This window comes from Melanerpes formicivorus, unplaced genomic scaffold (genome assembly GCF_026170545.1).
Source record: "Melanerpes formicivorus ecotype bairdi unplaced genomic scaffold, bMelFor1.0.p_v2 SCAF_100, whole genome shotgun sequence".
NCBI lineage: Eukaryota > Metazoa > Chordata > Aves > Piciformes > Picidae > Melanerpes > Melanerpes formicivorus.
Window position 1 is genome coordinate 975,045 of NW_027142452.1, and position 27,570 is coordinate 1,002,614.

At 65.7% G+C, this 27,570-nt stretch overlaps 1 protein-coding gene across 1 annotated transcript; it reads right to left on the reverse strand.

The window, feature by feature from the left end:
- Positions 1-636: 636 nt before the first annotated feature.
- HDAC5 (histone deacetylase 5) lies at positions 637-26,753 on the reverse strand. The gene is given in 31 exon segments (XM_068166417.1): positions 637-2,541; positions 3,005-3,158; positions 3,691-3,775; positions 4,025-4,158; positions 4,254-4,372; positions 5,074-5,171; positions 5,283-5,384; positions 5,386-5,403; positions 5,512-5,599; positions 5,712-5,767; positions 6,266-6,373; positions 6,915-6,964; positions 7,085-7,205; positions 7,868-8,001; positions 8,684-8,780; positions 8,782-8,841; positions 9,393-9,542; positions 9,544-9,669; positions 10,183-10,373; positions 11,685-11,904; positions 12,529-12,660; positions 13,234-13,346; positions 13,883-14,014; positions 14,196-14,323; positions 14,513-14,550; positions 14,552-14,628; positions 14,898-15,030; positions 15,785-16,008; positions 19,992-20,066; positions 24,453-24,575; positions 26,673-26,753. Coding segments are annotated over 31 exon segments (3,405 nt in total). The 5' UTR covers positions 26,752-26,753; the 3' UTR covers positions 637-2,501.
- Between the last annotated feature and the right edge of the window lie 817 nt (positions 26,754-27,570).

Genomic DNA, 27,570 nt, shown 5'->3' on the forward strand with positions numbered 1-27,570 from the left:
TCCTCTCATTTAAAGCTCAACTGGCTCCAAGTCCCCTCCAGCTGGTGAAGCAACAATAAGGGGGGGGGGGGGCAGGGGGGGGAGAGGCTTCCTCTTTTTTATCTTTTTATCCTTTTTTGATGTCCTTTGCTATCTTTTTGTTTTTTTCTTTTTTTATCCTTTTTTTATTATTTTGTCCCTTTTTTTTCTTTTTTTTTTTTTCCTTTTTGTCCTTTTTTTAGGCTTTTTAATCCTTTTATTTCATTCATTTTTTGTCTTTTTTTGGGGGACTTTTTGTCCTTTTTTTAACTTTTTTGTCTTTTTTTTACTTTTTTAACTTTTTTTGCCTTTTTTTTCTTTTTTTAACTTTTTTGCCTTTTTTTTCTTTTTTTACTTTTTCTTTTTTTTTACTTTTTTTTTTACTTTTTCTTTTTTACTTTTTTTAACTTCCTTTTTTTACTTTTTCTTTTTTTACTTTTTACTTTTCCTTTTTTTTTCTCCTTTTTTACTTTTTCTCCTTTTTTACTTTTTCTTTTACTTTTTCTTTTTTACTTTTCTCCTTTTTACTTTTTCTCCTTTTTTTTAACATTTTCTACTTTTTTACTTTTTCTCCTTTTTTACTTTTTTCTCCTTTTTTTTTTTTTTTTACTTTTTCTCCCTCTTTTTTACTTTTTCTCTTTTTTAACTTTTTCTCCTTTTTTACTTTTTCTCCTCTTTTTTTACTTTTTCTTTTTTACTTTTTCTCCTCTTTTTTGACTTTTTCTCCTCTTTTTTTTTTTTGGCCTTTTTCCTCTCCTTTTTCACTCCTCTTAAAGCCAGACCAAATCGGATCCTGGTGAAAGGTGGTCAGGGTGTTACCCATCAAGTGACAAAAGGGGATGGGAGGTTTGTCCCCTGTGGCTCACATCCAATTCCTTCCCCCTCCTACAAATAGGGAATTGAAAACCAAAACAAAACTCAAACCCCAAACCCCTCCCCCTGAAGAAAACTGAGGTCGGGGGGGGGAAACCTCACAGGGAAATTTAAGGCATTAAAAAAACCCCAAACAACCAAAAACCTGACTGAAAGGCACAAAGATTTCCCCCAGGGAGGGAGGGAGTGGAGGGGACGTGGATTCCAGAGCCAGGGAAGGGGACAAATGGTGGTGAGGGGGGGGACAGAAATTAAAAGAGAGGGGGAAAAAAAACCCAATAAAATAGAGGGAGAAAAATAAAATAGAGGGGGGGAAATCAAAGAGAGGAAGAAAAAATAGAAGAGAAGGTGCAAATAATAGAGGGGGGTAAAAGAAAATAAAAGGGGGGGAAAGAAGAGAGAGGGGAAAAAATAGGAGAGGGGGGAAGAAAGAAGAGAGAGGAGGGGGAGAAAGAAGTGGGGGGAAGAAAGGAGGGGAAGAAAGAGACGTGGGGAAGAACGAAGAGAGGGGGGAAGAATGAAGAGAGAAGGGGGAGAAAGAAGAGAGGAGGGGGAGAAAGAAGAGAGGAGGGGGAGAAAGAAGAGAGGAGGGGGAGAAAGAAGAGAGGAGGGGGAGAAAGAAGAGAGGAGGGAGGGAGAAAGAAGAGAGGAGGGAGGGAGAAAGAAGAGAGGAGGGGGAGAAAGAAGAGAGGAGGGGGAGAAAGAAGAGAGGAGGGGGAGAAAGAAGAGAGGAGGGGGAGAAAGAAGAGAGGAGGGGGAGAAAGAAGAGAGGAGGGGGAGAAAGAAGAGAGGAGGGGGGAAGAAAGAAGAGGAGAGGGGGGAAGAAAGAAGAGAGGAGGGGGAAGAAAGAAGAGAGGAGGGGGGAAGAAAGACGAGAGGAGGGAGGGAGAAAGAAGAGAGGAGGAAAAGGGGGGAAGAAAAGAGGGGGAGAACTCAAGAGAGGAGCAGTTGGGGGGGAGAGGGGGAAGCAGCTGGGGGGAGAGGGGGAAGCAGCTGGGGGGGGAGTGGAGCCAGGCCAGAGAGAGGGCCAGCAGAAGCTGGGTGCTGGTGGAACCAACGCTTCACAAAGAGACACAACTGCAAACACTGCGTGGAGCTGGGGGTGGGGGTGGGGGGGGGTCCAACAGGACATTTTCTTTCTGGGGGGTGGGGAGAAGGTGATGTGGGGGAAGAGCTTTTTTTTTTTTTCCTACTTTTTTTTTGGTGTTTTTTTTTTCTCCTCTTTTTTTTTTTTTTCATAGAAAAAGAAAATAATTTTCCTCTTTTTTTTTTGTTGTATTTTTTTTTCCCCTTTTCAGGGGGGAGGAATTTTTGTCCTTTTTTTTCTTTTGGGGGGGGGGAGGGGGGAAGGGATTTTGTGTGGTTTGTTGTTGCCTTTTTTTTGTGTGGTTTTGATGTTTTTTTTTTTCCTTCTTTCCTTCAAGGTGATTTTTTTTTTTTGTAAGGTTGGTTTTTTTTTTGGTGGGTTTGTGGTTGTTGGGGGTTTTTGTTTGTTTGTTTTCCTCCTTCTTCTCTTGCTTGCTTTTGGCAGAGGTGGATAAAAGTCTCCTCCTCCTCCTCCTCCTCCTCCTCCTGCTGCTGCTGCTGTGGGGCAGTGCTGGGGGCGGGGGTCACAGCGTAGGCTCAGCCTCCATCGGCTCCTCTGCTGGCCTGGCCAGGGCAGAGTGGGGCTGAGTGGGGGTCACATCCTGCCCAGGGACCCTTCCCTCCCAGAAGGCTCAACCCCAAACCTTCCACTGCCCCAGGGGCACACATGGCTGCATGCACCCCCAGGGGACATCTGTGTCACCCCCAGGGGATATCTGTGTCACCCCCAGGGACACACATGGCTCCATGCACCCCCAGGGGACATCTGTGTCACCCCCAGGGGACATCTGTGTGTCCCCACTGAGGCCATGCCTGGTTCCATGCACCCCCAGGGGACATCTGTGTCACCCCCAGGGGCACACATGGCTGCATGCACCCCCAGGGGACATCTGTGTCACCCCCAGGGGCACACATGGTTGCATGCACCCCCAGGGGACACTTTGGGGTCCCCACTGGGGCCATGCCTGGCTCCATGCACGCCCAGGGGACAGCTTGGTGCCAGGCTGGGGGACCCCAGGGGCCATACCTGGGCTGAGGGTCGGTGCTGCCCTGCTCAGCACCCACGGAGAGCAGGGCCATGGCCGTCACCGTCTCGGCCTCCTCGGCCTCCCCCTTCTGAGCCTCCAGCAGGGAGCAGCCCACGGCGGCGGCGAAGCGCTTGACGGAGCCCCAGTGCCGGCCTGCGGGCACCGGCAGCGCTGGGCACGGCCACGGGCACGGCCACGGGCACACGGGCACCCCCCGCCCCGAGGGGCGCCCACCGGACCCTCCCCACGGCAGGGACAGCCCAGGGGCACCCATGGGACCCTCCCCACGGCAGGGACAGCCCAGGGGGACCCATGGGACCCTCCCCATGGCAGGGACAGCCCAGGGGCACCCATGGGACCCTCCCCATGGCAGGGACAGCCCAGAGGCACCCATGGGACCCTCCCCACGGCAGGGACAGCCCAGAGGCACCCATGGGACCCTCCCCACAGCAGGGACAGCCCAGGGGGACACCCCACCCCCCCCCCCAGGATCCCAGGGACAGCCCTGGAGCCCCCCCCAGCCCCCCCAGAGCAAGGGCAGTCAGCAGTATCCCACCTCCATAGCAGGAACAGACCCCCTGGATCAGGTCAGCCCTGATGTCCCCCCCAGGACAGACTCAACCCAGGGCCCCCCCCAGGGTCTGTGCCCCACCCCGGCCCCGAGACCCCAGCCCCAGGTTCTCACTCTGGATCTCGATGACCTTCTCCAGGGTGGCCACAGCATTCACATTTGGCTTCTGCTGCAGGAGGGATGAATCCAGGGGCTCCAGCTGGGGGGGGGGGGGGGGGTATGAAGCCATCAAGACCCCCCCAAAACCTGCCACTAGCCCCCCCCCTCAAAACCCCCACCCCAAGAGTGGGGAGAGCAGCAGAGCCCCGGGGTGGCTCCATCAGCCCCGAGGAAGCCGAGGCACGGCGCAGGGCGAGCTCCTCCATGCACCCTGCGCCCCAAGGGCTGACAAGGGGGCGTGGGGGGGTCCCCAGGGGTGAGGGGGTCCCCAGGGGTGCCCCCCCCATACCTCCAGGCCGAGCAGGGCAGAGACACAGGCCTCTGAGGCGTCACAGATGGCTGTCAGGTCGTGGCCCCCCTCCAGGGCGAGCACCACCCTGCCCCCCGCCAGCATCATCAGCTGCTTCGTCAAGTGGCCGAAACCTGGGGGGGCACCAAGGGGTGAGGTGGAGGTGGAATAGGGGGGGGCTTGGCTGAGGTTTCCCCCCCCCCCGAGGACACCCCCAGAGCCCACTCACACTTGGCAGTGACAGAGTAGCCCCCCAGGGGGGACAGGTGACCCTCGACGGCGTCGAAGCCGGCGGAGACCAGCACCACGTCCGGGCAGAACTCGTTGGCAATGGGCATCACCACGGTCCTGGGGGGCACAGGGGCAGGGCTGGGCACAGGGACACCCCCAAGGGGCTGGGGACACACACACCCCCCCGCCCAGGACACAGAGACCCGCCCCAGAGTGGAGGAATCTCCCCACAGGACACAGGGATGTCCCCCAACGGCACTGGGACCTCCCCCCCCCCAAGGACACAGGGATGCCCCCCAGGGTGCAGGACCTCCCCCCCTCCCCCCCCCCCCCAGGGACACAGGGATGCCCCCCAGGGTGCAGGGACCCCACTCCCCCAACAAGAGCCCAAGGACTCCCCCAGGTCACAGAGAGACCCCAAAGGTGCAAGGACCCCCCCCAGGACACGGGAACCTCCCTCAGGATGCAGGGACCCTTCCCCTCCAGCACATGGAGACACCCCCACGGGCCCAGGGATGTTCCCAAGCGTGCAGAGACCCTCCCCAGACCGCAGGGACCACCCCAGGACACTGAGACTCCCTTCAGGGACACAGGGACACCCCCAGAGGCCATGGGGACCCCTCCCCAAGATGCTGAGACCCCCAGGAAGAGGCAGAGAGCCTCACTCGAGGGCACAGGGACCTGCTTAAGAGCACGAGGACCCACCCTAGGGTGCAGGCACCCCTCCAGGACACAGGGACAGGGCACAGGGCTCCCCCCCAAATGTACAGGACCCCTCCCACACCTCCCAGGACACGAGGACCCCCCCGGCCCCCCACCTGAAGGCTGTGAGGTACTCCACGTCCCCGATGGGGGGGTCCACGCCGCCGGTCCAGGCGATGTTGATGTTGTAGCCTACTCCCAGCCCGCTGCCCACCTGGGCAAAGCCATGGGTGACCCCCCCCAGCCTCACAGCCAGGGGAGGGTTGGGGGACAGGGTGATTCCTCCCCCCTCCCCCCACCCTTTATCCCTCCCCCCCCCCCATACCTCCTCAGGTGCTCCACTGCCCGGGAAGAAGTTGCCATCGTCGTAGCGGTGGAGGGAGATGTAGAGGACGTCAGGGTCGCTGTAGAAGGCTTGTTGGGTCCCCATTCCCGTGGTGGATGTCCTGCCGGGGGGGGGCACAGCAGCCTCAGGAACACCCCCAGCCCACCAGGTCCCCATGCCCCAGGAGGGGTCCCCATCCCCGGGGGTGTGGGAGGGGGGGAGGCCGTACCCAGTCCACGATGAGGATCTTGCCCACGCTGAGCTTCTGCTGCAGCAGCTTGGCCGAGATGGCAACCGAGTTGAAGAAGCAGAAGCCCCTGGGGGGGGCCCAGGGGGCAGGGTCAGCGGGGGGGGGGGCTATGGGCACCCCCATGCCACCACTGTCCCCCTCCCTGTGTCCCCCATTGCTCCCCCTGTCCCCACACTCACATGGCTGTGGACTCCTCGGCGTGGTGTCCGGGGGGGCGGATGACGGCGAAGCCGTTCTGGGGGGACACAGAGCACAGGGGAGGGGACCCCGGGGGGGACACAGCTGGGTGAGCGTGCAAGGGAGCAGCAGCACACGCTCAGGCACGCGGCAGGGCTGCTGTGCACACCCCAGCAAGGGTGCACAGGCGTGGTGCAGGCACAAGTGCCAGCCCAGGAGCATGCTTGGGGGCGTTCGTGCAGGCACAGGAGCGGTGCACACAGCTGTGCAAGCTTGCACGGGGCCAGCATGCACCCAGGTGAGCGTGCAGCAGGACAGTGCACACACTCGGGTGTGCAAGTATGCACAAGGATCATCACAGCCCCAGGTTAAGCGTGCAAGGAAGCAGCACACAAAGCTCGCACCGGGGTCACCTCGCTCCCAGGCCAGCAGGCACAGGGGTGGTGCACAGGCAGGCAAGGCGGCAGGAGGGCTGCTGCGCTCCCCCGGGGGCTGTGCACTCCCCGGGGGCTGTGCGCTCCCCGGGGGCTGTGCAAGGCTGCACACCTGCACTCACCTTGATCTCCCCAGCAGCCACCTTGAAGGCGAGCTCCACCAGGCAGCCCACGGCCATGCGCACGGCGCTGGAGGAGTGCATCTCGTTCCACACCGTGTCGCTGTCCACCTGCGGCAGGCCGGGCATCAGCAGGGCCACGGGCACCCCGGGGCACAAAGGGATCCCTGGGCACCCCGAGGGACTGGGAACCCCCCCAAGGGACCTGGGAAGCCCCCAAGGGGTAGGTGGATCCTATGGCACATGGGACACCTTGAGTCCTGTGCCCAGTTCTGAGCCCCTCAGCTTAAGAAGGACATTGAGAGACTTGAAGGTGTCCAGAGAAGGGCAATGAGGCTGGGGAGAGGTCTGTGAGGAGAGGCTGAGGGAGCTGGGGTTGCTTAGCCTGGAGGAGAGGAGGCTCAGGGGCCCAGCCTGTATCAGTGCCTGGGATTGCCCTGCCCCAGCTGCAGGACCTTGCCCTTGGTCTGGCTGAAGCTCACGAGCTCAGCTCTGCAGCCTGTCCAGGTCCCTCGGGATGGATCCCTTCCCTCCAGCATTCCCTGCTGCACCACACAGCAGGACCTTGCGCAGGGAGACCTCTGAGGCACCCCAGGGGGACATGAAACCCCCAAGCTGGGGCCCTCCCCACCTCCTCCCCCCCCCATGCTCACCCAATGCCCCCGCAGGGCAGCACCGCGTACATCTTCTGGCTGATGGGACCTGCCGGGGCAGAGCGGCGCAGCGGTGAGGGGACAGCAGGGACAAGCCTCTGCCTGCTGCCAGCTCCTGCAGGGCACCCAGGCACCTGGGGGGCACTCCCCCCAGCCAGCTGGCACCTACCCAGGAGCTTCTTGCTGTCGAGCTTCTGCCTGTTGAGGGGGCTGGTGCCGTAGAGCAGCGTGTGGTGCTCCGAGTGCACCGTCTGGATCTCCTCCAGCGTCGCCTTCCGGCCCCGGATGCGCTGGGGAGGGGGATGGGGAGCGGGGGAAGGGGAGGGCAGGGGTGGGGAGGGGGAGAGACAGTTTTAGGCTATGCCTTTAACGACTTTTTCCACAGATCTTGAGCAGTTTAGAAAGAGGTTGAGCTGCTGGAAGGTGTCCAGAGAAGGGCAACAAAGCTGGGGAGGGGTCTGGAGCACAGCCCTGGGAGGAGAGGCTGAGGGAGCTGGGGTTGCTTAGCCTGCAGAAGAGGAGGCTCAGGGGAGACCTCATTGCTCTCTACAGCTCCCTGCAGGGGGGAAAAGGAGAAGAGAAGGAAGGGAGGGAAAGGAGAAGGGAAGGGAGGGAAGGAAAGGAGAAGGGAAGGGAGGGAGGGAGGGAAAGGAGAAGGGAAGGAAGGGAAGAGGGGAAAAGGAGCAGGGAAGGAGCAGAGATGCTGGTTTGGTACAGCCAGTCTCATGGCAGCTATCTCTTCCAACAGGGCTGCTCAGAACCATCTTTCTTTTGCCTTTTTTCACCCCCAGCAGTGATTTGTTTCCATTTTCCTCCTTCTCTGCTGCAAGAGCTGTGAAAACTTTACAAGGCACAGCCTGGAGCCGCCACGGGGGGCCAGCGGTGAGCCCCTCAGGCACAGGGACCACCCCCACCGACAGCTCCAAGGCCGGGCCGCGGGGGGCAGCCTCACCTCGCACTTGCCCAGCAGCCCAGTCTCCTGCAGCCGGGACCAGATGCTCTGGATGCGGCCGGCGTGCTCGGGGTGGACGTTGGTGTTGCCGCAGGTGCATTGGTGCTTCAGCATGAAGGTGTCGTACACCACGCCTGGGGGGGAGGGGTGGGGGGCACACGGTGGGCACGCCTGGCACCGGCACCACCACCCCACGCCCCACCCGGGGCTCCCACGGACACGGGGAAGCCCCAGGGATGGGAAGCCTCGAGGGAGCAGAGGGACCCTGGGGGATGTGGTGGGCACTGTTGGGCACCCTGGGGGGTGGGACACCCTGTAGGATAGGGGATCCCCTCATCAGGAGCACCTTGAGGGACAGGGGACAGACAGGGGACAGCCATGGGACACAGGGAAGCCCAGGAACCCCCAGGGACAGGACCCCCTGTGTGATAGGCACTGCTGGGCACCCCGAGGGATGGAGGATCCCCTGGGATCTTGGGGGACCCCTGGGCAGCCCAAGGGATTAGGAACCCCAGAGGAGAGGAAGATCCCATGGGACAAAAGGCACCCCAAGGGATAGGGGGCACTATGGAACTGGGGAGCCCATGGCATAAGGGGGGGACCCCAGGCAGCTGAAGGGATTGGGAGCCCGTGGGGCCAGGGGGATGCCATGGCACAAAGGGCACAGGCAGGCACAAAGGACCCTATGGGACAGGAGAGCACATGGGCACCCCAGGCACCCCCAAGGGACAGGAGCACCCCTGGGTGCTCTCAAGCAGAACCCATGGGCATCAGGAGCCCCCCACCCCACCCCCAACACGCCCCCCAGTCCCATACCTGTAGTGAAGAGGTGCTTGGGGGGCCCATCGGGCGCGGGGGGCTTGGTGCCAGAGCCGGCAGGGGACGACTGGGTGCGGGCGAGGGCCGGGTGGGGGCAGTGCCAGGATGCCCAGGGCGGGGCCAGGGTACAGCTGCAGCTGAGCCTCGGGGAACACCTTGTGGGGGGAAGGTCCAGACCCCCCCATCAGCTCCAGCTCCCTGACTGAAGCCATGTGCCCATCCCTGTCCCCCTGTCCTGGCTGCACTCAGGGGTTGGGCTGGGAGGAGGGATGAGGAGGGGGTGGCCACACAGGAGACTGAGCTGGGGGGGGAGGAGGGAGGCTGAGGAGGGGGCAGCCACGTCCAGGGTTTATGAGGAGGGGGATGAGTCATGATGGGGGCCAGAGGGGGGGACAACGACGAGGTGCGGGGGCGGCAGAGCCAGGAGGCCGGAGGAGGGGGCGGCAGGGGGGGGATGAGTCACTGGCCCCTTCGAGTCATCACTGCAGCAGTGGGCAGGGGGGGCCAGGCCCCCAAAAACCTGGGGGGGGGAACAGGTGGTCTGAGGGTGAGGGATGCTCAGGCAAAGCAGGCTGCTGCGGAGGGGACACACAGGGGGCGCTGGTGCAAGAGTCTGGGGGGCTGTAGGGAGCTGGTGGTGTTTGGGGTCCCCACAGCGGCACTAATCCGTGTGCCCCCCCCGCCCCCCTCCCCAGCAAGGTCTCACCTGCTTGTAGCTGACCCCCAGCTCAGTGACCTCAGGGACCCCAGGGCCCTCGGGCTCGTCCCCGCTGTCCCCTGGCTCCTCGCAGGGCCCCCCGCAGCCCTCAGGGTCCTGCCGCTGCTCCGGGGGGTCTCCGGCGTCGGGGGGCACGATGGTGAGGGGGGGGCCCGGGGGGGACCCTGTCCCCCGGGGGGGGTGACTGCTGCTCTGTCAGCTCCTCCTCCGTCTCCTCGGGGTGGGTAGGGGGCTGCCGTGCCAGCTCCCCCGCCTTGGGCAGCAGCTGTGGGGCCAGAGGGAAGGGGGTTGGAGGGGTCCAGCTGAGCCCCCCCACCCGATGGCTGCCCTCTGCCAGCCCCTGCCCTCTGCCAGCCCCTGCCCTCTGCCCACTCCACAGCTACCCAGTGCCTACCCCATACCCTCTGCTCCCACCATATGCACCCCAGGTGCCCCTATGCCCAGCAGCTGTGCCACAGGCAGCCCATCCCCATCTCTGCTCTCCACCCCGTGCCCTGTACCCCGCAGTATGAACCCCTGTGCCCACCCCAGATCCACCCCATTCCAGCCTCTGCCCTGTGCCCACCCTGCTCCCACCCCAGCCCCATGCCCACCCCACTTCCACCCCACCCCAGCTTTTACCCCATGCCCACCCCAATTCCACCCCACCCCAGCTTTTACCCCATGCCCACCCCAATTCCACCCCACCCCAGCCCCATACCCACCCTGCACCAGCCCCCCCTACCCTACACCCACCCAGTGCCAAGCCCCCTCCCCACTTTTCCCTCTGCCAGGCCACCTTTCCCAGCTGGACCTGCTGCTTGTCGAGGAAGTGGTGCTGGAGGGAGCCGTGGGGCAGGGCCTGGGGGCTCTGGGGCAGGGGGGAGGACTGGGTGCGGCTGAGGGGCCGGTGCCGAGGCAGCTTGGGCACTGCCCGCACGCTGCCCGCGCGCTCCCCGGTCACCAGCGGAGACTGCCCGTGCAGCGGCACTGCGGGGGCACAGCGTCAGCCCCGGCGCCCCCAGACCCAGCTGGGGACGGGGGGGGCAAGGAGGGAGACAGGCAGAGGGGAGAGGAGGAGGAGAAGGAAAAGGGAGGAAGAAGAGGGGAGGGAGGAGGGGAAAAAGGGAGGGCAGGGAGAGGGGGAAAAGGGAGGGCAGGGAGAGGGGGGAAAGGAGACAGGGAGAGGGGGGAAAGGGAGGCAGGAAACTGGGAGGCAGGGAAGAGATTAAAGCAGAGGAAGGGGAAACAGAGACAAAAGGGAAAATAGAGGAAGGGGAGGCTGAAGGAGAGGAAAGGGAAGCAGAGGTGGAGAAGGGATTGAGGCAGAGGAAAGAGAAGCTGAGAGCAGAAGCGGAGGGTAAGGTAGAGAGGAAAAGAAAGAGAAGAGAGAAGAGAAAACTGAGGCAGAGGGGAGGGAAGAGAGAGGCAAGGGTTGGGAGAGGGAGGCAGGGGGAAGCAGAGAGCAGAGAGCAGGGGCAGGGGCAGCAGGGGACAGGGAAAGCAGAGAGCAGGGGCAGGGGCAGCAGGGGACAGGGGAGAGCAGAGAGCAGGGGCAGGGGCAGCAGGGGACAGGGGAGAGCAGAGAGCAGGGGCAGCAGGGGACAGGGGAGAGCAGAGAGCAGGGGCAGCAGGGGACAGGGGAGAGCAGAGAGCAGGGGCAGGGGCAGCAGGGGACAGGGGAGAGCAGGAGCAGGGGACAGGGGAGAGCAGGGGCAGGGGACAGGGGAGAGCAGGGGCAGGGGCAGGGGCAGCAGGGGACAGGGGAAGCAGAGAGCAGGGGCAGGGGCAGCAGGGGACAGGGGAGAGCAGGGGCAGGGGCAGCAGGGGACAGGGGAGAGCAGGGGCAGGGGCAGGGGCAGCAGGGGACAGGGGAAGCAGAGAGCAGGGGCAGGGGCAGCAGGGGACAGGGGAGCGCAGGGGCAGGGGCAGGGGCAGCAGGGGACAGGGGAGAGCAGAGAGCAGGGGCAGGGGCAGCAGGGGACAGGAGAGAGCAGGAGCAGGGGCAGGGGCAGGGGCAGCAGGGGACAGGGGAGCGCAGGGGCAGGGGCAGCAGGGGACAGGGGAGCGCAGGGGCAGGGGCAGGGGCAGCAGGGGACAGGGGAGAGCAGGGGCAGGGGCAGCAGGGGACAGGGGAGAGCAGGGACAGGGGAGAGCAGGGGCAGGGGCAGCAGGGGACAGGGGAGAGCAGAGAGCAGGGGCAGGGGCAGCAGGGGACAGGGGAGCACAGGGGCAGGGGCAGCAGGGGACAGGGGAGTGCAGGGGCAGGGGCAGCGCGGCGGGGGGCGGCGGGGCACTGACCGGCGATGAGGGTGCTCTGCTGCCGCGCTTGCTCCAGCAGCAGGACGTGCTGCAGCAGGGAGGCAGGGCCGGCAGGGGGGTCCCCGTCCAGGGCCACCCCCAGCAGGCAGCCCGGGATGGAGGAGGTGCTCAGGAACTTGCCGGTGAGGGTGGCCCCGGGGCGCAGGGTGGCCACCGCCGGGCGCTCCGCCTCCGCCTGCGGCGACAGCTTGGGGGACGCCTGCGGGGACGCAGGATGGCGCTGGGCACCCCCCAGCACCGGGGTGCTCCCGGCCCCCCCCCCCGCCCCGTGTGCCTCAGCTTCTCCCCCACAGGGAAACCGAGGCACAGGCACAGCGCTGGGGGACGCTGGGACCCCCACCCCTCCTGTCCCATAGCCACCTCGCTGGGGCACACAGGCTCCCCACACCAACCCTGTCCCCGTGCCACCACAGCAGGTCCTTGTGCCACCTGACAAGGGGTCTCCATATCCCCCTGGGGGGGTCCCAGGCCCCTGTGCCACCCCTACGGGGTAAAGGATTCCCCACACCAAGTCTGTAAGGTGCCAGGTCACCCAGGGCACACAGGATCCCTGTGCCACCCACTGTGAGGACCACAACGGGGTCCCAGGTCCCTCTGCCACCCACTGCAGGGTCCCCACAACCCTTCTAGAGGGTTTCATGCCCCTGTGCCACCCACTGCAGGGTCCCCACAACCCTTCTAGAGGTTTTCATGCCCCTCTGCCACCCACTGCAGGGTCCCCACAACCCTCCTAGAGGGTTTCATGCCCCTGTGCCACCCACTGCAGGGTCCCCACCCCCCCCTCCGTGGTCCCTGTCCCCCAGCCCCGGCCGGCGGCACTCACGCTGAGGTGGGAGCTGGTGACGGTGACCGTGGCCTGCAGCCCCAGGGAGATGTTGGGCAGGGATGGGGAGGTGTAGAGGCTGAGCTGGCCTGTGCCATCCAGGGCGAGGGCACGGGGCTGGGGCAGGAGCTGCTGTGGGGCAGGGGACAGGGCAGGGACACACCATGAGCACGGGTGGGCTGGGACAGCGTGGCACGGGAGGGCACGGGCTGGGGGCTGGCAGCACCCCTGGGTGCCTGGGCACACCATGGATGTGTGTGAGCTGGGGGCTGGCTGGCAGCACCCCTGGGTGCCTGGGCACACACATACCAGGAGCACACATGTGTGCCAAGGTGTGCCATGGGTGTGTGTGTGAGCTCTGGGGCTGGCAGCACCCCTGGGTGCCCAGGCACACCATGGATGTGTGTGAGCTGGGGGCTGGCTGGCAGCACCCCTGGGTGCCTGGGCACACCATGGGTGTGTGTGAGCTGGAGGCTGGCTGGCAGCACCCCTGGGTGCCCGGGCACACTGCCCCCCGTCAGCACCCCCATGTGCCAAGGCACGCACACATCTGAAGGCGTCTGTGCAAGCTGAGCACACACACAGCACACACGGGCAGGCTGGGCACAGCCATGGCACACACCTGTGCCCACCAGGCAGGCTGACAGCACAGCCCTGGCACAGCCCTGGCACAGCCTGCCCCTGGGCACAGCCTGGCACCCCTACCTCTGTGGGGATGTTGGGGACGGAGCCGGTGAAGCCGTTCTCGGCGATGGCACTGTGGGAGCTGTTGGGGGAGCTGGGCCCAGAGCCTGGGGCACTGCTGCACACTGACGACACTGCGGGACACGGGGGGCACGCTGCCACCACCCCCACCCTGCCACCCTGCCACGGCTTGCCCAGCCGGGGGGCACGGCCACAGGGCTGACAGAGGAGCCCAGGGCACCGCCGCCCCCTCCCCAGGACCTGGCAGCCCCTTCCCCATGACCTCACGGCTCTGATCTCACAGCCCACTCCCTCTGCCCTCCCAGCCCCCTCCCCAGGACCTCACAGCCTACTCCTTATAACCTTCCAGCTCTCTCTACCCTCCCAGCCCCCTCCCCAGGATCTCCTAACCCCCTTCCTGTATCTTCCCAGCTCCCTCTGCTCTGCCAGCCCCCTCCCCAGGACCTCTGAGCTCTCTCTGCCCTGCCAGCCCCCTCCCCAGGACGTCCCAGCTCTCTCTGCCCTCCCAGCCCCCTCCCCAGGACCTCTGAGCTCCCTCTGCCCTCCCAGCCCCCTCCCCATGACCTCCTAACCCCCTCCCTGTAACTTCCCAGCTCTGCCCTCCCATCCCCCGCCCCCCCCGGGCCTCCCACCCGGTCCCGGCGCTCACCGGTGACCTCGAGCGCCCGGCGGCGGCAGGCGCTGATGACGGAGCCGTCCTTCCTCCGCAGCAGGGGGCTGCTCCTCCTCTCCGTCACCTTCTGTTTTAACCGCGACCGCACCTTCAGGTTGGGTTCCGAGGCTGCAGTGGCAGCGGCGGCGGTGGGTGGGGGGGAACACCACCCCCCCCACCCCACCCCACCCGCCCCCCTCCCCGAGAAAACAAACAGCACTCAGCGTTAGCCCCCAAGAGAGGGCTGCCAGCACCCACCACGCCCCCCGCCCCCCCTCCCGGCGCCCCCCTTCCCCCCCCCGGCACCCACCGGTTTTGCGGAGCGGGAAGTCGTCCCTGCTGTCGTAGGTGCCCAGGACAGGGAGCTTGTAGGAGGGGGGGGTCCCCGGGCTGCCGGTTTGGGGGGGGGAACTCTGGTCCAACGAGGTGTGGTGAGCCCTGGGAGGGGGTGGGGGGGGTTTGGGGAGTGGAGGGGGGAAAAGGGGCAGAGACCCTGCTAGGAGGCTTGGCTTCCAACCCCCCCAACTCCTTGCCCCCCTTCTTTGAGGGAGGGTTAAGGTTGGGTTGGGGGGGGTTGATGGAAGGGGGCAGGGAGGGTCCAGGAGGGTTGGGGGGGGGGTGACCTACCAACATTTGGGGTGCTGGGGGAGGGAATGGTTGGGGGGGGCCGGGAGCCGGCTCCTTCGTCTTGCTGAGCAGGAACTCCTGGAGCTTCAGCTTCACCTCCGTGCTGGCAATGGCACCTGGGGGGCACAGGAGCACGGGGGGAGCATGGGCACAGGGGGGCACATGGGCACAGGGGGGCACATGGGCACAGGGGGGCACATGGGGGCACATGGGCACAGGGGGGACGGGAGGGGGAGACAGAGGTACGGGCAGGATGGGGGGGAGACAACACCCAGCACACATCACCCCCCCCCAGCCCCAAGGGAGCCTCCTGCTGCACCCCCCAGATCCCACCCCCCCCACACCCTGGCGCCACAGGGGTCCCAGCCCCCCCGCCCCAACTCACTCTCCCTGCTCTTGTCCTTGGTGCGCAGGGCGTGGAGCTGCTCCAGGCGCTGCTGCTGCTCCAGGGCCTCCTGCCGCTGCCGCTGCTGCTCCAGCTCCTGCTGCCGCCGGGCCGCCAGCGCCTCCTGCTGCTGCTGCGGGACCCCCGCCACAGGGCCGGCTCAGCCCTGGGGGGCACCCAGCAGCCTGCTCCCGGGCCCCCCCAGCACGGCTCCAGCACCCCAGCACCCCCCCAAGGGCTCCAGCACCCTGGCCAGGACGTGCCCCAAGGCTCTGCCGTCCTCAGCCTTGCCCAAGCAGCTCCATCACCCCTGACAGCCCCAGGAGTCCGTCACCCCCATGGCTCCATCACCCCCCAGCGCCACCTCCAGCACCCCAGAGCAGTGATGCCCATGGCTCCATCACCACCCCCACCCCCCATGCCCCATGGCTCCATCACCCCCACACCAGCCCTACCCATGGCTCCATCACCCCAGAGCAGTGATGCCCATGGCTCCATCACCCCACACCGGCCATGCCCCATGGCTCCATCACCCAAAAGTCCCCCAGGCATCTCCTTCACCCTGGACCAGCCATGCCCCATGGCTCCATCACCCCACACCAGCCATGCCCACGGCTCCATCACCCCACACCGGCCATGCCCCATGGCTCCATCACCCCACACCGGCCATGCCCCATGGCTCCTTCACCCAAAAGTCCCCCAGGCATCTCCTTCACCCTGGACCAGCCATGCCCCACAGCTCCATCACCCCAGAGCAGCCATGCCCATGGCTCCATCACCCCCACACCGGTGATGCCCCATGGCTCCATCACCCCAAAGTGCCTCAGGCATCTCCATCACACACACACCCCCAGCCATGCCCACGGCTCCACACCCCCCCAGCTCACCTTGAGGTGCTTCTGGAGCTGGACCTCGTGCTGGCGGGTGAGGTGCTCGTGCTGCTTCTGGAACTCGGCGAAGAGCAGCTGCTTCTGGAGCTGCTGCTGCTGCTTGAGGGCCAGCAGCTCCCTCTGCAGCTGCCTCTCCCGCGCCGCCGCGTCCAGCCCCGGCCCCCGGCGCTCCCCGCAGGCCTCGGGCACCCCCCGAGCCTCCGCCGGCCCCTCCGGCCCTGCTGGCACCACACAGGGCACAGCGACGGTGAGAGGGGGTGGGGGGCTCCCAGGGGGAAGATGAGGAGCTAGGAGCAGTCTGGGGGTGTCCCAGGGATGGTGAGAGAGGGTTGGGGGTGTCCCAGGGGGAAGATGAGGAGCTAGGAGCAGTTTGGGGGTGTCCCAGGGATGGTGAGAGAGGGTTGGGGGTGTCCCAGGCACGAGATGTGGAGCTAGGAGCAGTCTGGGGGTGTCCCAGGGATGGTGAGAGAGGGTTGGGGGCGTCCCAGGCACGAGATGAGGAGCTGGGAGCAGTCTGGGGGTGTCCCAAGAATGGGGTGGGGCTGTTCTGGGGATGGGTGGAGGGCAGCTGGGGACACTTGGGGGGGGCAAGCATGGACACACAACATTGGGGCTGCAAGGGGTGAGTGAGAGATCAAGACCCTGGGGGGGGTGGGGGGGGTGTCTCCCATCAGTTCCAAGTTCTCCATCAGTTCCCCCCCCCCAAAACCAAACCCCAAACCCCCACACCGAGGGGGTCACCCCCAGCTGAGCCTCTACATCAGCAACAGAGTCTTTGGGGGGGGAGGGCAAAACTGAGAGCCCCCCCAATGCACCCAGCTCCCAAAGTAAATGGGGAGGGGGGCACAGCTCACAGCCCTCCCCCCCCCACCCAACAAAGGACACAGGGAAGGAACCCAAGCATCCAACGCCCCCCCCCCCCCCCCCCCCCCCGGAAGGAGGGGGCACAGCGCGGGGGGGGCTCCCGCCGCCCCCATCCCCACGCAAACAGGAAGGCGGGGGCGGGGGGCAGGCAGTGCATGCTAATGCACCCCCCCACGCACGGCCCCCCCCCGCCCCCCGCGGCTGCACGTCGGGCACTGACGTGTGCCCGGGACACACGGACCCGCGGACGTCACCGAGCCGCCGAGCGCGGCCCCGACCCCCGCCCGCCCGCTTCGCCACCCCCTCCCCCCCCCGCCCGCTCCCCGGGCACAGCCAGCATCCCCCCACCCCCGCTGCCAACCCCTCCCCGGGACAGGCAGCCCCCCCAAAATCCTGCCAGCCCCCTCCCCCCCCCCCGACAGGAACCATCCCCCCCAAAGAGATAATCAATATTCCCCCCCCCATATAACCACCAGTCCCCCCCACTGCCAGCCCCCACCTCAGTGCCAGCCAGTGCCCCCCAACACCAATCCCCCTTCCCCAGTGCCAACCAGCCCCCCTCCAGCCTTAGTGCCAATCCCCCCTCCCCAGTGCCAACGAGCTCTCCCCATGCCGATCCCCCCTCCCCAGTGCCAACCAGCCCCCCCAGCCTTAATGCCAAGCCCCCCTCCCCAGTGCCAACCAGCCCCCCCAGCCTTAGTGCCAAGCCCCCCTCCCCAGTGCCAACCAGCCCCCCCAGCCTTAATGCCAAGCCCCCCTCCCCAGTGCCAACCAGCCCCCCCCGCCTTAGTGCCAAGCCCCCCTCCCCAGTGCCAACCAGCCCCCCCAGCCTTAATGCCAAGCCCCCCTCCCCAGTGCCAACCAGCCCCCCCCGCCTTAGTGCCAAGCCCCCCTCCCCAGTGCCAACCAGCCCCCCCAGCCTTAGTGCCAAGCCCCCTCCCCAGTGCCAATCCCCCCTCCCCAGTGCCAAGCAGCCCCTTTAGGGAGTGCCAACCCCCCCAATACAATCCAGTCCCCCCAACCATGCAGTCCCCCCCCCCAGTATGTCCCGGTGCCAGGCAGCTCCCCCACTCAATGCCAGCCCCCCCCGCCGACATTCAAGAGGTGCCATGGGGCAGGGCGAACTCCCAGCCCTTCCCCCCCCCCATCCCAAATCACCCCCGCGGGGGGGGCACAGGGGATTGGTTCTCCTCGGGGGTGGAGGGGAGCACACTGGGGACCCCCTGCAGAGCCCAAGAGCTGCCAGCCCTGGGTGTTGGGGTGCAGTGGGGGGGGGGGAGTGAGGGTCGGGGGGGGACAGACATCCCCCAGCCCCGGGCAGGGGGCAGCAGCCAGGGCTGGGTTAAAAATAGCCCCCGGGAGAGGCCGGTCCGGCCCTGGCCAAACCTGCACTTAGGGGCTCAGAAGTGGCTGTGGGCTGGCAAGGGACGGTGGCCACCACCCTGCGGGGGGGGAGGGCACCACTCTGTGCCCCCTCCCTCCCGCCCAGTTCCATCCCCTGGGATGGATGCGGGGGGGGGGGCTGCTTAACCCTTCAGTGCCCAAGCCCCGAAGGGAAGTGCAGAGAGTCCCCTCGGGGGGGCTGGCACGGTGGGGGGGGGCAGTGAGGGGTGGTCCGGGGGTGTCCTGTGGGTAATGGAGACGGGGGGGGGGGGGGGGGAAGGGTGTCTTGTGATTATGGGGACATGGGGGGGGCAGTCCTATGGGTAATGGGGACGCATGTGGGGGGGGCGTCCTGTGGGTAATGGAGATGTGGGGTGGGGGGTCCTGGGTTATGGGGGGGTGGGAGGGGGGGTGTCCTTGTGGGCAATGGGGATGAGACGGGGGGGTGTCCTGGGTTATGGGGGGGTGGTCCTTGTGGGTAATGGAGATGGGGGGTGGGGGGTCCTGTGGGTAATGGGGATGGGGGGCAGGGGGAGAGGGTTCCTTGTGGGTAATGAGGATGGGGGGGGGGGAATCCTGGGGGTAATGGGGATGGGGGGAGGGCGTCTCAGGGCCCCCTGCTGCACCCCCAGCACAGGGCAGCACTGCTGTCAAGGGGCATCTGTGCAAGGAGAGGGAGCTCCCTGTGCACACTCGTGCACGAGCAGCTCGCCCCCCTGCACACTCGTGCACGAGCAGCTCGCCCCCCTGCACACTCGCGCACGAGCAGCTCGCCCCCCTGCACACACTCGTGCACGAGCAGCTCGCCCCCCTGCACACACTCGTGCACGAGCAGCTCGCCCCCCTGCACACTCGTGCACGAGCAGCTTGCCCCCTGCACACTCGTGCAGCACTGGGCCCCCTGCACACTCGTGCACGAGCAGCTCGCCCCCTGCACACTCGTGCAGCACTGGGCCCCCTGCACACTCGTGCACGAGCAGCTCGCCCCCCTGCACACTCGTGCACGAGCAGCTCCTCGACCCCCTGCACAGAGCAGTGGTCCCTTTGCACGCGTGGGTGCCAGCAGAGCGACTCCCTTGCACACCAGCGCGAGAGCAGCTCTCCTTCGTGCACGCTTGTGCACACTTGTGCAAGGAGAGTCAACCCATGCAGGCTCGTGCAGGCGGAGGTGGAGCCTCTGCATGGCTCTGTGTGTGGAGAGTGGCTCTCTTGCACACTTGTGTGCACTTGTGCAAGGAGAGCCATCCCTGTAAGCTCCAGTGCAAGGAGAGATGGTGCCTTTGCACGCCCATGTGCAAGGAGAGTGGATCTCCCTTTGCACACTCGTGCAAGAAGAGCTTCCCTCCTTGTGCACACCTGCAAGAGCACACAGAGATGCTCTCCCCTTGCACACCCATGCAGAAATGGCACTCACTCTTGCACACCCATACTCACCAGTGCACACAGAGCTGCTCTCCTTCTGGCACGCTTGTGCAAGGAGAACCAACCTCATGCACATGAGCTCCCTTTGCACACCCTCATGTGAGGACAGCAGCTCTCCCCCTTGCACACTCACGCACATCCATGCAAGGAGATGAGTTCTCCCTTGCACGCTCCTGTACCCCTGTGCACAAGCAGCTCCCCCTTGCACAGCTGTGCACATCCATGCACGGAGGGCTGGGCCCTTTGCACACTCGTGCAAGGAGAGCAGCTCTCCCCCTTGCACACTCGTGGGCAGGCATGCAAGAACAGCTCCTCCTCCCCTTGCACACCCCACACAAGCACTGCCTGCAGGTGCCAGGCGGGGGGGGAGGGAGCGAGGAAGAGCCCTGGAGGGGAGGGGAAGCCACAGCCAAAACATCCAAACCTTTGGGGGACACTCAGGGACAGGCTGGGATGCCACTGGGGCGGGGAGGAAGGGTGTGTGGGGAGGGGGCTGAGCTGAGCAGCCAGCCCCCCCCCCCCCCCCAGCACTCACCTGGGGTGGGAAGGGCAGCAGGGAGCTGGGTGCAGGACAGGAGTTCCAGCGAGGGCTCATGGTTGGACCCCCCCTCTGCAGAGAAACAGCCACAACCAAGCTGCAGCATCATGGGGGGGGGAGGGGGGGCTGGGGCACGTGCATGCATTCCCCCCCCCTCCAACCTCAGTCAGCCCCCCCTCCCCCCAACCCCAGCCACCCCCTAGCACGGGGTTGGGAGTGGGGGGCATGAGGCAGCAGCTGAAGAATCCCTGGAGTTAAGTGATGAGAGCAGAACGTGGACACCCCCCCCAACCCCCCCCACCGCATTATCGTGGGCAGGGTGGGGCCGGGTGCTCCCTTCTTCCCTCCCCCGCCCCGTCTGTCGCGTCTGTCTGTCCGTCCTGCCCTCCTCCCCCCCCCCCCCCCCCCCGGCGGGCTCTTCTCTCCAGCCTGGAAATAGCCAGGGCACAGGAGGAGCCAGCTATAAATAGGGCAGCATGCCGCGGGGGGGGGCGGCAGGACAGCTCCCACGGGACAGGGTATGCCATGTGTGCCCCCCCCCCCCCCCCCCGCGACAAAGCCCCCCTCTGGGCACCCCCCCCCAGCTCAGGATCTGGGGATCCTGATATGGGATATGGGGTGGGGGGAGGGGGGCACAGCAGGGCTGGGATCCCCCATGCTCACCCTCCTCAACCGGGGCAGGGCACCCCCCCATCGCCATCCTGTCGCCCCCCCGTCTCCATCCTGGCCCCCCCCCTCCATCTCCATCCTGTTCCCCCGTACCCCCCCCCCAAATCCCTGCCCGAGCCCCTAATTGCTGGGGACGTTAATCTGCATCAGCGCTGCCAGGAATAGAATCCAGGTTATACTGGGGGGGGGAAGGGGACTGAGCCCCCCCCCCGCATTGGGAAAGTGAAGACAACAAAACCCTCCCCCCCCCCAGGCTGATTTTGGAGGGGGGGTCCGCGGGGCAGAGTCAACCAGCTCAGCACATCTCCTGCCGGCTCAATGACACAGAGCAGCCGAATGGGGCTGGGGGCGAGGAGGGGGGAGGACTGACCATGGGAGCCCCTCCACACACACACGACCCCTCCCCAGGATTAGGGGACCCCCCCCGCCCAGCCGTGTGTAACCCCCCCGCCAGCTGCAGCCAGGTTTATTTACCCTCCTGCTAATCCCAAACTCAGACTTTTAATAGCTGAGATATTTATGGGCTGACCCCCCCCGCCCGAACCCCCCCCCCCCCCAACCCACCACCACCCATGGCCGCCGCCCCCCCCCTTCACACCCCCCCCCCCCCGGGGTGCTTTGGTGCTTGACGTCAGCTCAGCTATTTCTGGTGCTGCCAGCGGGCAGGAGGCCACGGGAATGAGCCCTCCGGGCTGCCAACCCCCCCCCACTGGCACAGCACCGGGCAGGATGCGGGCACAGGCACACGCACCCCCCCCCAGCCCCTCCCATCCCATCCCGAGGTGGTGGCACAGCTGTGGGATGGGGGCACACGTGCCCTCAGGGAGGTCTAGGGACCACCACCCCCTCCCCGCTGCCAGGTACCCCGGGAGGTGGTGTCAGCATCAGTGATGCCCTGAGGGGGGGTTGGCACCGGTAGTGGTGCCCTGGGGGGGTGCTTGGCACCGGTAGTGATGCCCTGGGGGGGTGCTTGGCACCGGTAGGACCTCCCTGAGGGGTAGCCCAGGGTTGGGGTGCACGTGGAGAGGTCTGGGGGACACTAGAGGTAACACAGAGCACCCAGAAGGTGACAGTGACCCCTCGAAGAGTGACAATGAGCACCCAAGAGGTGACAAGGAGCACCACAAAGGGTGAGACTGAGCACCCAGAAGTGACATCAGCCACTCAAAGGGTGAGACTGAGCACCCAGAGGGGGACAATGAGCACCCATAAGGTGACATTAAGCACCCCAAAGGGTGACACTGAGCACTCGAAGGGTGACATCGACTACCCAGAGGGTGACACTGAGCACCCATAGGTGACATTGATTACTCAAAGGGTGACATTAAGCACCCCACAGGGTGACACCGAGCACCCCTAAGTGACATTCAGCACCCCAAAAGGTGACGCCGAGCCCCCCCAGAGCCGGGGGCCCCCTGTGCCCAGGCTGGAGGGAGGCAGCCCCTGGCCGGGAGCTGCCCGACTCGGCGCAGCAGCCCCAGGGCTGCGCTGCACCAACCCCTGCCCGGCCCGAGCGTCCCAACCCCACCCCCGGCCCAGCCCCGGCCAGGAGAGGACCCCGAGGACAGCGCCGGGGGCCTGGGCAGCGGCTGCCAGGCCGTGTCCCGGTGCCACCGCGCCGTGTGCCAGCCCCGTGCCAGGCACGGCCGGGCAAGGCTCCAGCCCTGCGGCGGCTCCAAAAATACCCGCGGGTGGCTGAGGGGCAGCAGCGGCACCGGGGCGGAGGGTCTGGGGACGGAGGGGACAAACACCCCCAGCCCGAAGCGGCAGCGAGTCCCCAGGGGGCTCTGGCACCCCCCGCGCCTCGGCGTCCCCTCCCCAGCAGCCCGAAGGCTCCGGGCGGTGGCAGAGCTGAGCACCGGGGGGCCACGCACACGGCCAGGCGCCGCTGGAATCCCCAGCGGGGGTAATGACAGGGTGGCACCGCAGAGGAGCCAAGCAGCCTGGGCACAGCCCCCAGGGTCACCCAGGCTGTCCCCACCGCGGGACTGTCACCGAGGGGGACCCAGGTCCCAGCACAGCAGGGTCTGCGGGAGCCCCCCACGGAGCAGTGCCACCCGGGCTGCAGCCAGCAGCAGCCACCCGGCGCGACCTGTGCCACGCTGGCACCGTGGCAGCGACCAGATGCCCTGCCTCAGTTTCCCTGCTGGATGGCGGGGGGAGAGGGGGGTCTGGGATAACCGGAGCCGGGGGTGGCTTGGCACAGCCCCGGGCAGGCGGCACGGTGCCTGCTGCCGCCCCGCACGCGCCAGGCTCGCACGGTGCCAGTCTCTCACGGTGCCACCCACATGGGCGCTAATGAGCCGCGCGGCGCCGGGGGTGGGCGCCCGGTGCCGATGTGCCATGGCAGGGCACACGCTGCCAACCCACCCCCTGCCCGCTGCAGGCGGAAACTGAGGCACCCTGGGGGCACAGCGGGGACCTGGGCCCCTGCCCCAACACCTGATGGGTGCTGGGGTGGGCACTGGGCACCTGATCCCATCCCTGCTGCCTGATGGGTGCTAGGATGGGCACTGGGCACCTGATCCCATCCCTGCTGCCTGATGGGTGCTGGGGTGGGCACTGGGCACCTGATCCCATCCCTGCTGCCTGATGGGTGCTGGGGTGGGCACTGGGCACCTGATCCCCATCCCTGATACCTGATGGGTGCTGGGGTGGGCACTGGGCACCTGATCCCATCCCTGCTGCCTGATGGGTGCTGGGGTGGGCACTGGGCACCTGATCCCCATCCCTGATGGGTGCTGGGATGGGCACTGGGCACCTGATCCCCATCCCTGATGGGTGCTGGGGTGGGCACTGGGCACCTGATCCCATCCCTGATGGGTGCTGGGGTGGGCACTGAGCACCTGATCCCCATCCCTGCTGCCTGATGGGTGCTGGGATGGGCACTGGGCACCTGATCCCCATCCCTGCTGCCTGATGGGTGCTGGGGTGGGCACTGAGCACCTGATCCCCATCCCTGCTGCCTGATGGGTGCTGGGATGGGCACTGGGCACCTGATCCCCATCCCTGCTGCCTGATGGGTGCTGGGGTGGGCACTGAGCACCTGATCCCCATCCCTGCTGCCTGATGGGTGCTGGGATGGGCACTGGGCACCTGATCCCATCCCTGCTGCCTGATGGGTGCTGGGATGGGCACTGGGGGGCTCTGGGGCCATGATGGGGACCTGGCTCCTGTCCCTCTCAACCCATGGGTGCTGGGGTGGGCACTGGGGGGCTCTGGGGCCACAGTGAGGACCTGATCCCTGTCCCCAGCACCAGATGGGTGCTGGGCAAGGAGCTGGGGGGCTCTGGGGTTATGATGGGAGCCTGACTCCTGTCCCAGACACCGGATGGGTGCTGGGGTGGGCACTGGGCACCTGATCCCATCCCTGATGGGTGCTGGGGGGCAGTGAGGGGCTCTGGGACCACCATGAGGATCTTTTCCTTGCCCCCAACACAGGATGCATGCTGGGGTGGGGAGCAGGGGGATCTGGGGCCACAGCTCCCATCCTGATGCCCAGGGGGTGCTGGGGGAGGAACAGGGGTCCTGAGGGACACAGCAGTGACCTGATCCCAACCCCTGACACCTGATGGGTGCTGGGGCAACGAACTGGGGGCTCCAGGGCCAGACTGGGGGGGACCCAATCCCCCTCCCCAAAGCTCAGTGAGCACTGGGCTGAGGAATGGGAGGCCCTGTGGCCATGGTGGGGACACAACCTGCACCCAGGGGTGACAGGGAGGGTGCCCAGCACCGGGATGAACGCTCAGCTGGGGGCAGCCCCCACGGCGCGGTGTGCCCAGCTCTTACCTGCTTCACTCTGGGGGTCCATGGTGCCCAGCAGGTGCCAGCAGGGCACAGAGAGGCTGCTGTCTGGAGAGGCTGTCAGTGCTGGCCGGGGTGCTGGGGCTGTGTCCACACCACCCAGAAGCCCTGCAGGGACCAAGCACCTTCATCAGCACCCTTAGCACCCATCCTGCCTGGTGCCCCCCACCATGAGACAACAGCCCCCCCCCCCCCCCCCCCCCCCCGCCATCCCCTGAGCACCCACTCCAGGCTGGATCCAGCACCGTGCCTTCCCCCAGTCCCTAAGCATCCCCTGCTGGAGGGGGCAGGATGTGACCCTGCTCCCTCTGCTGCTCCCAGGGGTCTGTGGGGCACCCCTAAATGGGACCCCTGGAGAGCTGGGGGCAGAGGGGAGCTGGGGGGGGGGGCGTGGGACCAGCAACATTGCACAAGGCTCTGCAGGAAAAGGGGGGGGGGGGGGAAGCACAAAAAGGGATGATGAGGGTGGGGCATAGCCCCCAGGACCCCTCCAGGGACACGGGTGGGACTGACCCCCCCTCCCATAGAGACACGAGTAGGACACCCCCTGGGTCAGACCCAGCCCCACAAGGCAGGAGGGGGGGAGGGGGTCACACACACGCTCGGGGCCAGCCCTGGTGTGTCCCCCCCCAGTTCTGCAGATCCCCCCTCAAGGCATCACCCCGAGATGAGGGTCGTGGGGTGGGGGCACACTGACTACCCCCAGCAGAGCCAGGGAAATCATGGGGGGAGGGAACAGAGGGTACCGGCAGCCCCGGCGCGGTGCAACGGCTGCCCCCCCCCCGCCAAGGGCCCGCGCTGCGGAGCAGCCACCGCCGCGCTGGCGCACCCCCCCCCCGGGCTCTGCTCCGTGCAAACCCCATCGCACAGCCCCCTCCCCACATCACACGACCCTCCCCGTATTGCACAGCCCCCATCCCATCGCATACCCCCCCCCCCCCAACCAATGCACAGAGCCCCCCCGGTACTGCACGCCCTGTCCCCACCATTCCGTGGTGCAAGCCCCGCTGCCGGTGCACGGTGCCCCCCCGCTCCCCATAACCCGGCCGCATCGACCCCCTCCCAGCACTGCACGCTGCCCCCCAGCACTGCACGCTGCCCCCCAGCACTGCACGCTGCCCCCCAGCACTGCAAGCCCCCCACCCCCCATTTCCCATTTCCCCATCCTGCGCTACCCAGACCCTCCCCCCTCCTCATTGCATAGACCCCACTGCTACACAGACCACCACAACACTCACCCAAAGCCCCCTCCCCACTCACTGCACGCCCCCCCACACTGCATGGACACCCCTCGGACTGCACGACCCCCCTCCATCGCACAGACACCCCCCCACAGACGTTACCCGGACCCTTCCTTACTGCACGACCCCTCCTCATTACACAGACGAACTCCTACCGCAACATTGCTGGGACCCCCTCCTCACCCTCCCCATTGCACAGACCCCCTTGCACTGCCCGGACCCAGCCCCATTACACAAACGCCCCCCACACACACACCCCCTCCCCACGGTTGCTCAGACCCCCTCCCGTACTTCTCAGCTCCCCTCTCGCATCGATCCCTTCCCCACTTCCAGGAGCCCTCTCCACTGCGCGACCCCCCTCCCCTTCCCATTACGCAGACGCTCCACACACATACACACGTTGCACGCCCCCCTCCCCATATTTCTCGGACCCCTCATCACTGCACGACCCCCTTCCATTATACAGACGCCCCCCCCCCCGTTGATCGGACCCCCGTTCCGCACCTCCCAGACCCCTCATTACACAGACCCTCCCCACTCATAGCTCAGCCCCCTCCCCACTTGCACGAACCCTCCCTTCGGCCCCGTCACTGCTCGGACCCCTCCACGCTGCACGCCTCCCCCCCCCCCATTGCACGGACGCCCCCCCCGCCACTCCCCATTGCAAAGGCCCCATTGCACGGACCCCCCCCGCACGGCCCGGCCCCCTCCCCATTGCACGGACCCACCCCGACCGTATAGCTCCCCCCTCACTGCACAGCCCCCCCCCCCCCGTCACTGCACGGACCCCCTCTCCCTGCTCACCCTCTCCCTTCACTGCACAGACCCCCCCTCACTGCACGACCCCAACCCCCCCATTATTTGCCCGGAACCCTCCCCCCTCCCCTCCCCATCGCACGACCCCCCCCCCCAATTGCACGGCCCCCCCCATTGCACGGACACTACCCCCCCCCCCCCCCGGTACCTGCAGGGGGCCCGCCCGGCGCGCGCCCCGCCGCCCCTCCATCTTTGCCGCGCGGCCCCGCCCGCCCCGACAACAACATTCGGTGACGTCACTCGCCGTCACGTGACGGAACCCTGCGCTAAAAATAGCCCCGAGCCCCCCCCCCGCTCCCCCTTCCCTTCCCCAGGCAGAGCCCGCCCACGGGGCGGGGCTAGCGCGGAGGGGAGGGGCCCAGAGGCGCCGGGGTTCGGCGGCGGGGCTGGAAACGGCACCGGCGCGGACTGGGAGTGAGTGTGCGAGGCAGTGCGAGTGCCTGCGTGACACGCATGTGTGACACGGCGAGAGTGTGAGACACGGGTGTGACAGTGGCAGCAGGAGTGAGCGTGCGGCACACGTGTGACACAGCGTGTGTGACACAAGCGTGTAACTGTGACTCCTGCGAGTAACGCGTGTGACAGCGACGCTGCGGGAGTGTGACGCGTGTGAACGTGTGACGTGCGAGTGTGAGCCTGTGACGCGGCGGTGACAGTGTGTGAGTGTGCAGCACTCGCTGTGACACACGTGTGCGATAGCACATGCATGTATGTGTGCCGTGTGCTGGCGTGCAGTGACCCTGTGTGTGTGTGCGCGTGCACTGTGTGCTGGTGTGCAATGGCTCATGTGCGAGCATGCACCTGATCCTGGTGTGCAACGGCACACGTGTGAGCGTGAACCATGTGCTGCTGTGCGAGGGCACACGTGTGGGCATGCACTGTGGGATAGCACAAGTGTGAGCATGCACTGCAGGCTAGCGTGCAATAGGCACGTGTGAGCATGCAACGTGTGCCGGCCCATAACGGCACACGTGAGTGTGCAATGTATTGGTGTGCAGTGACACACCTGCGTGTGCAAGCGTGCGCGGGGTGCTGATGTGCAACGG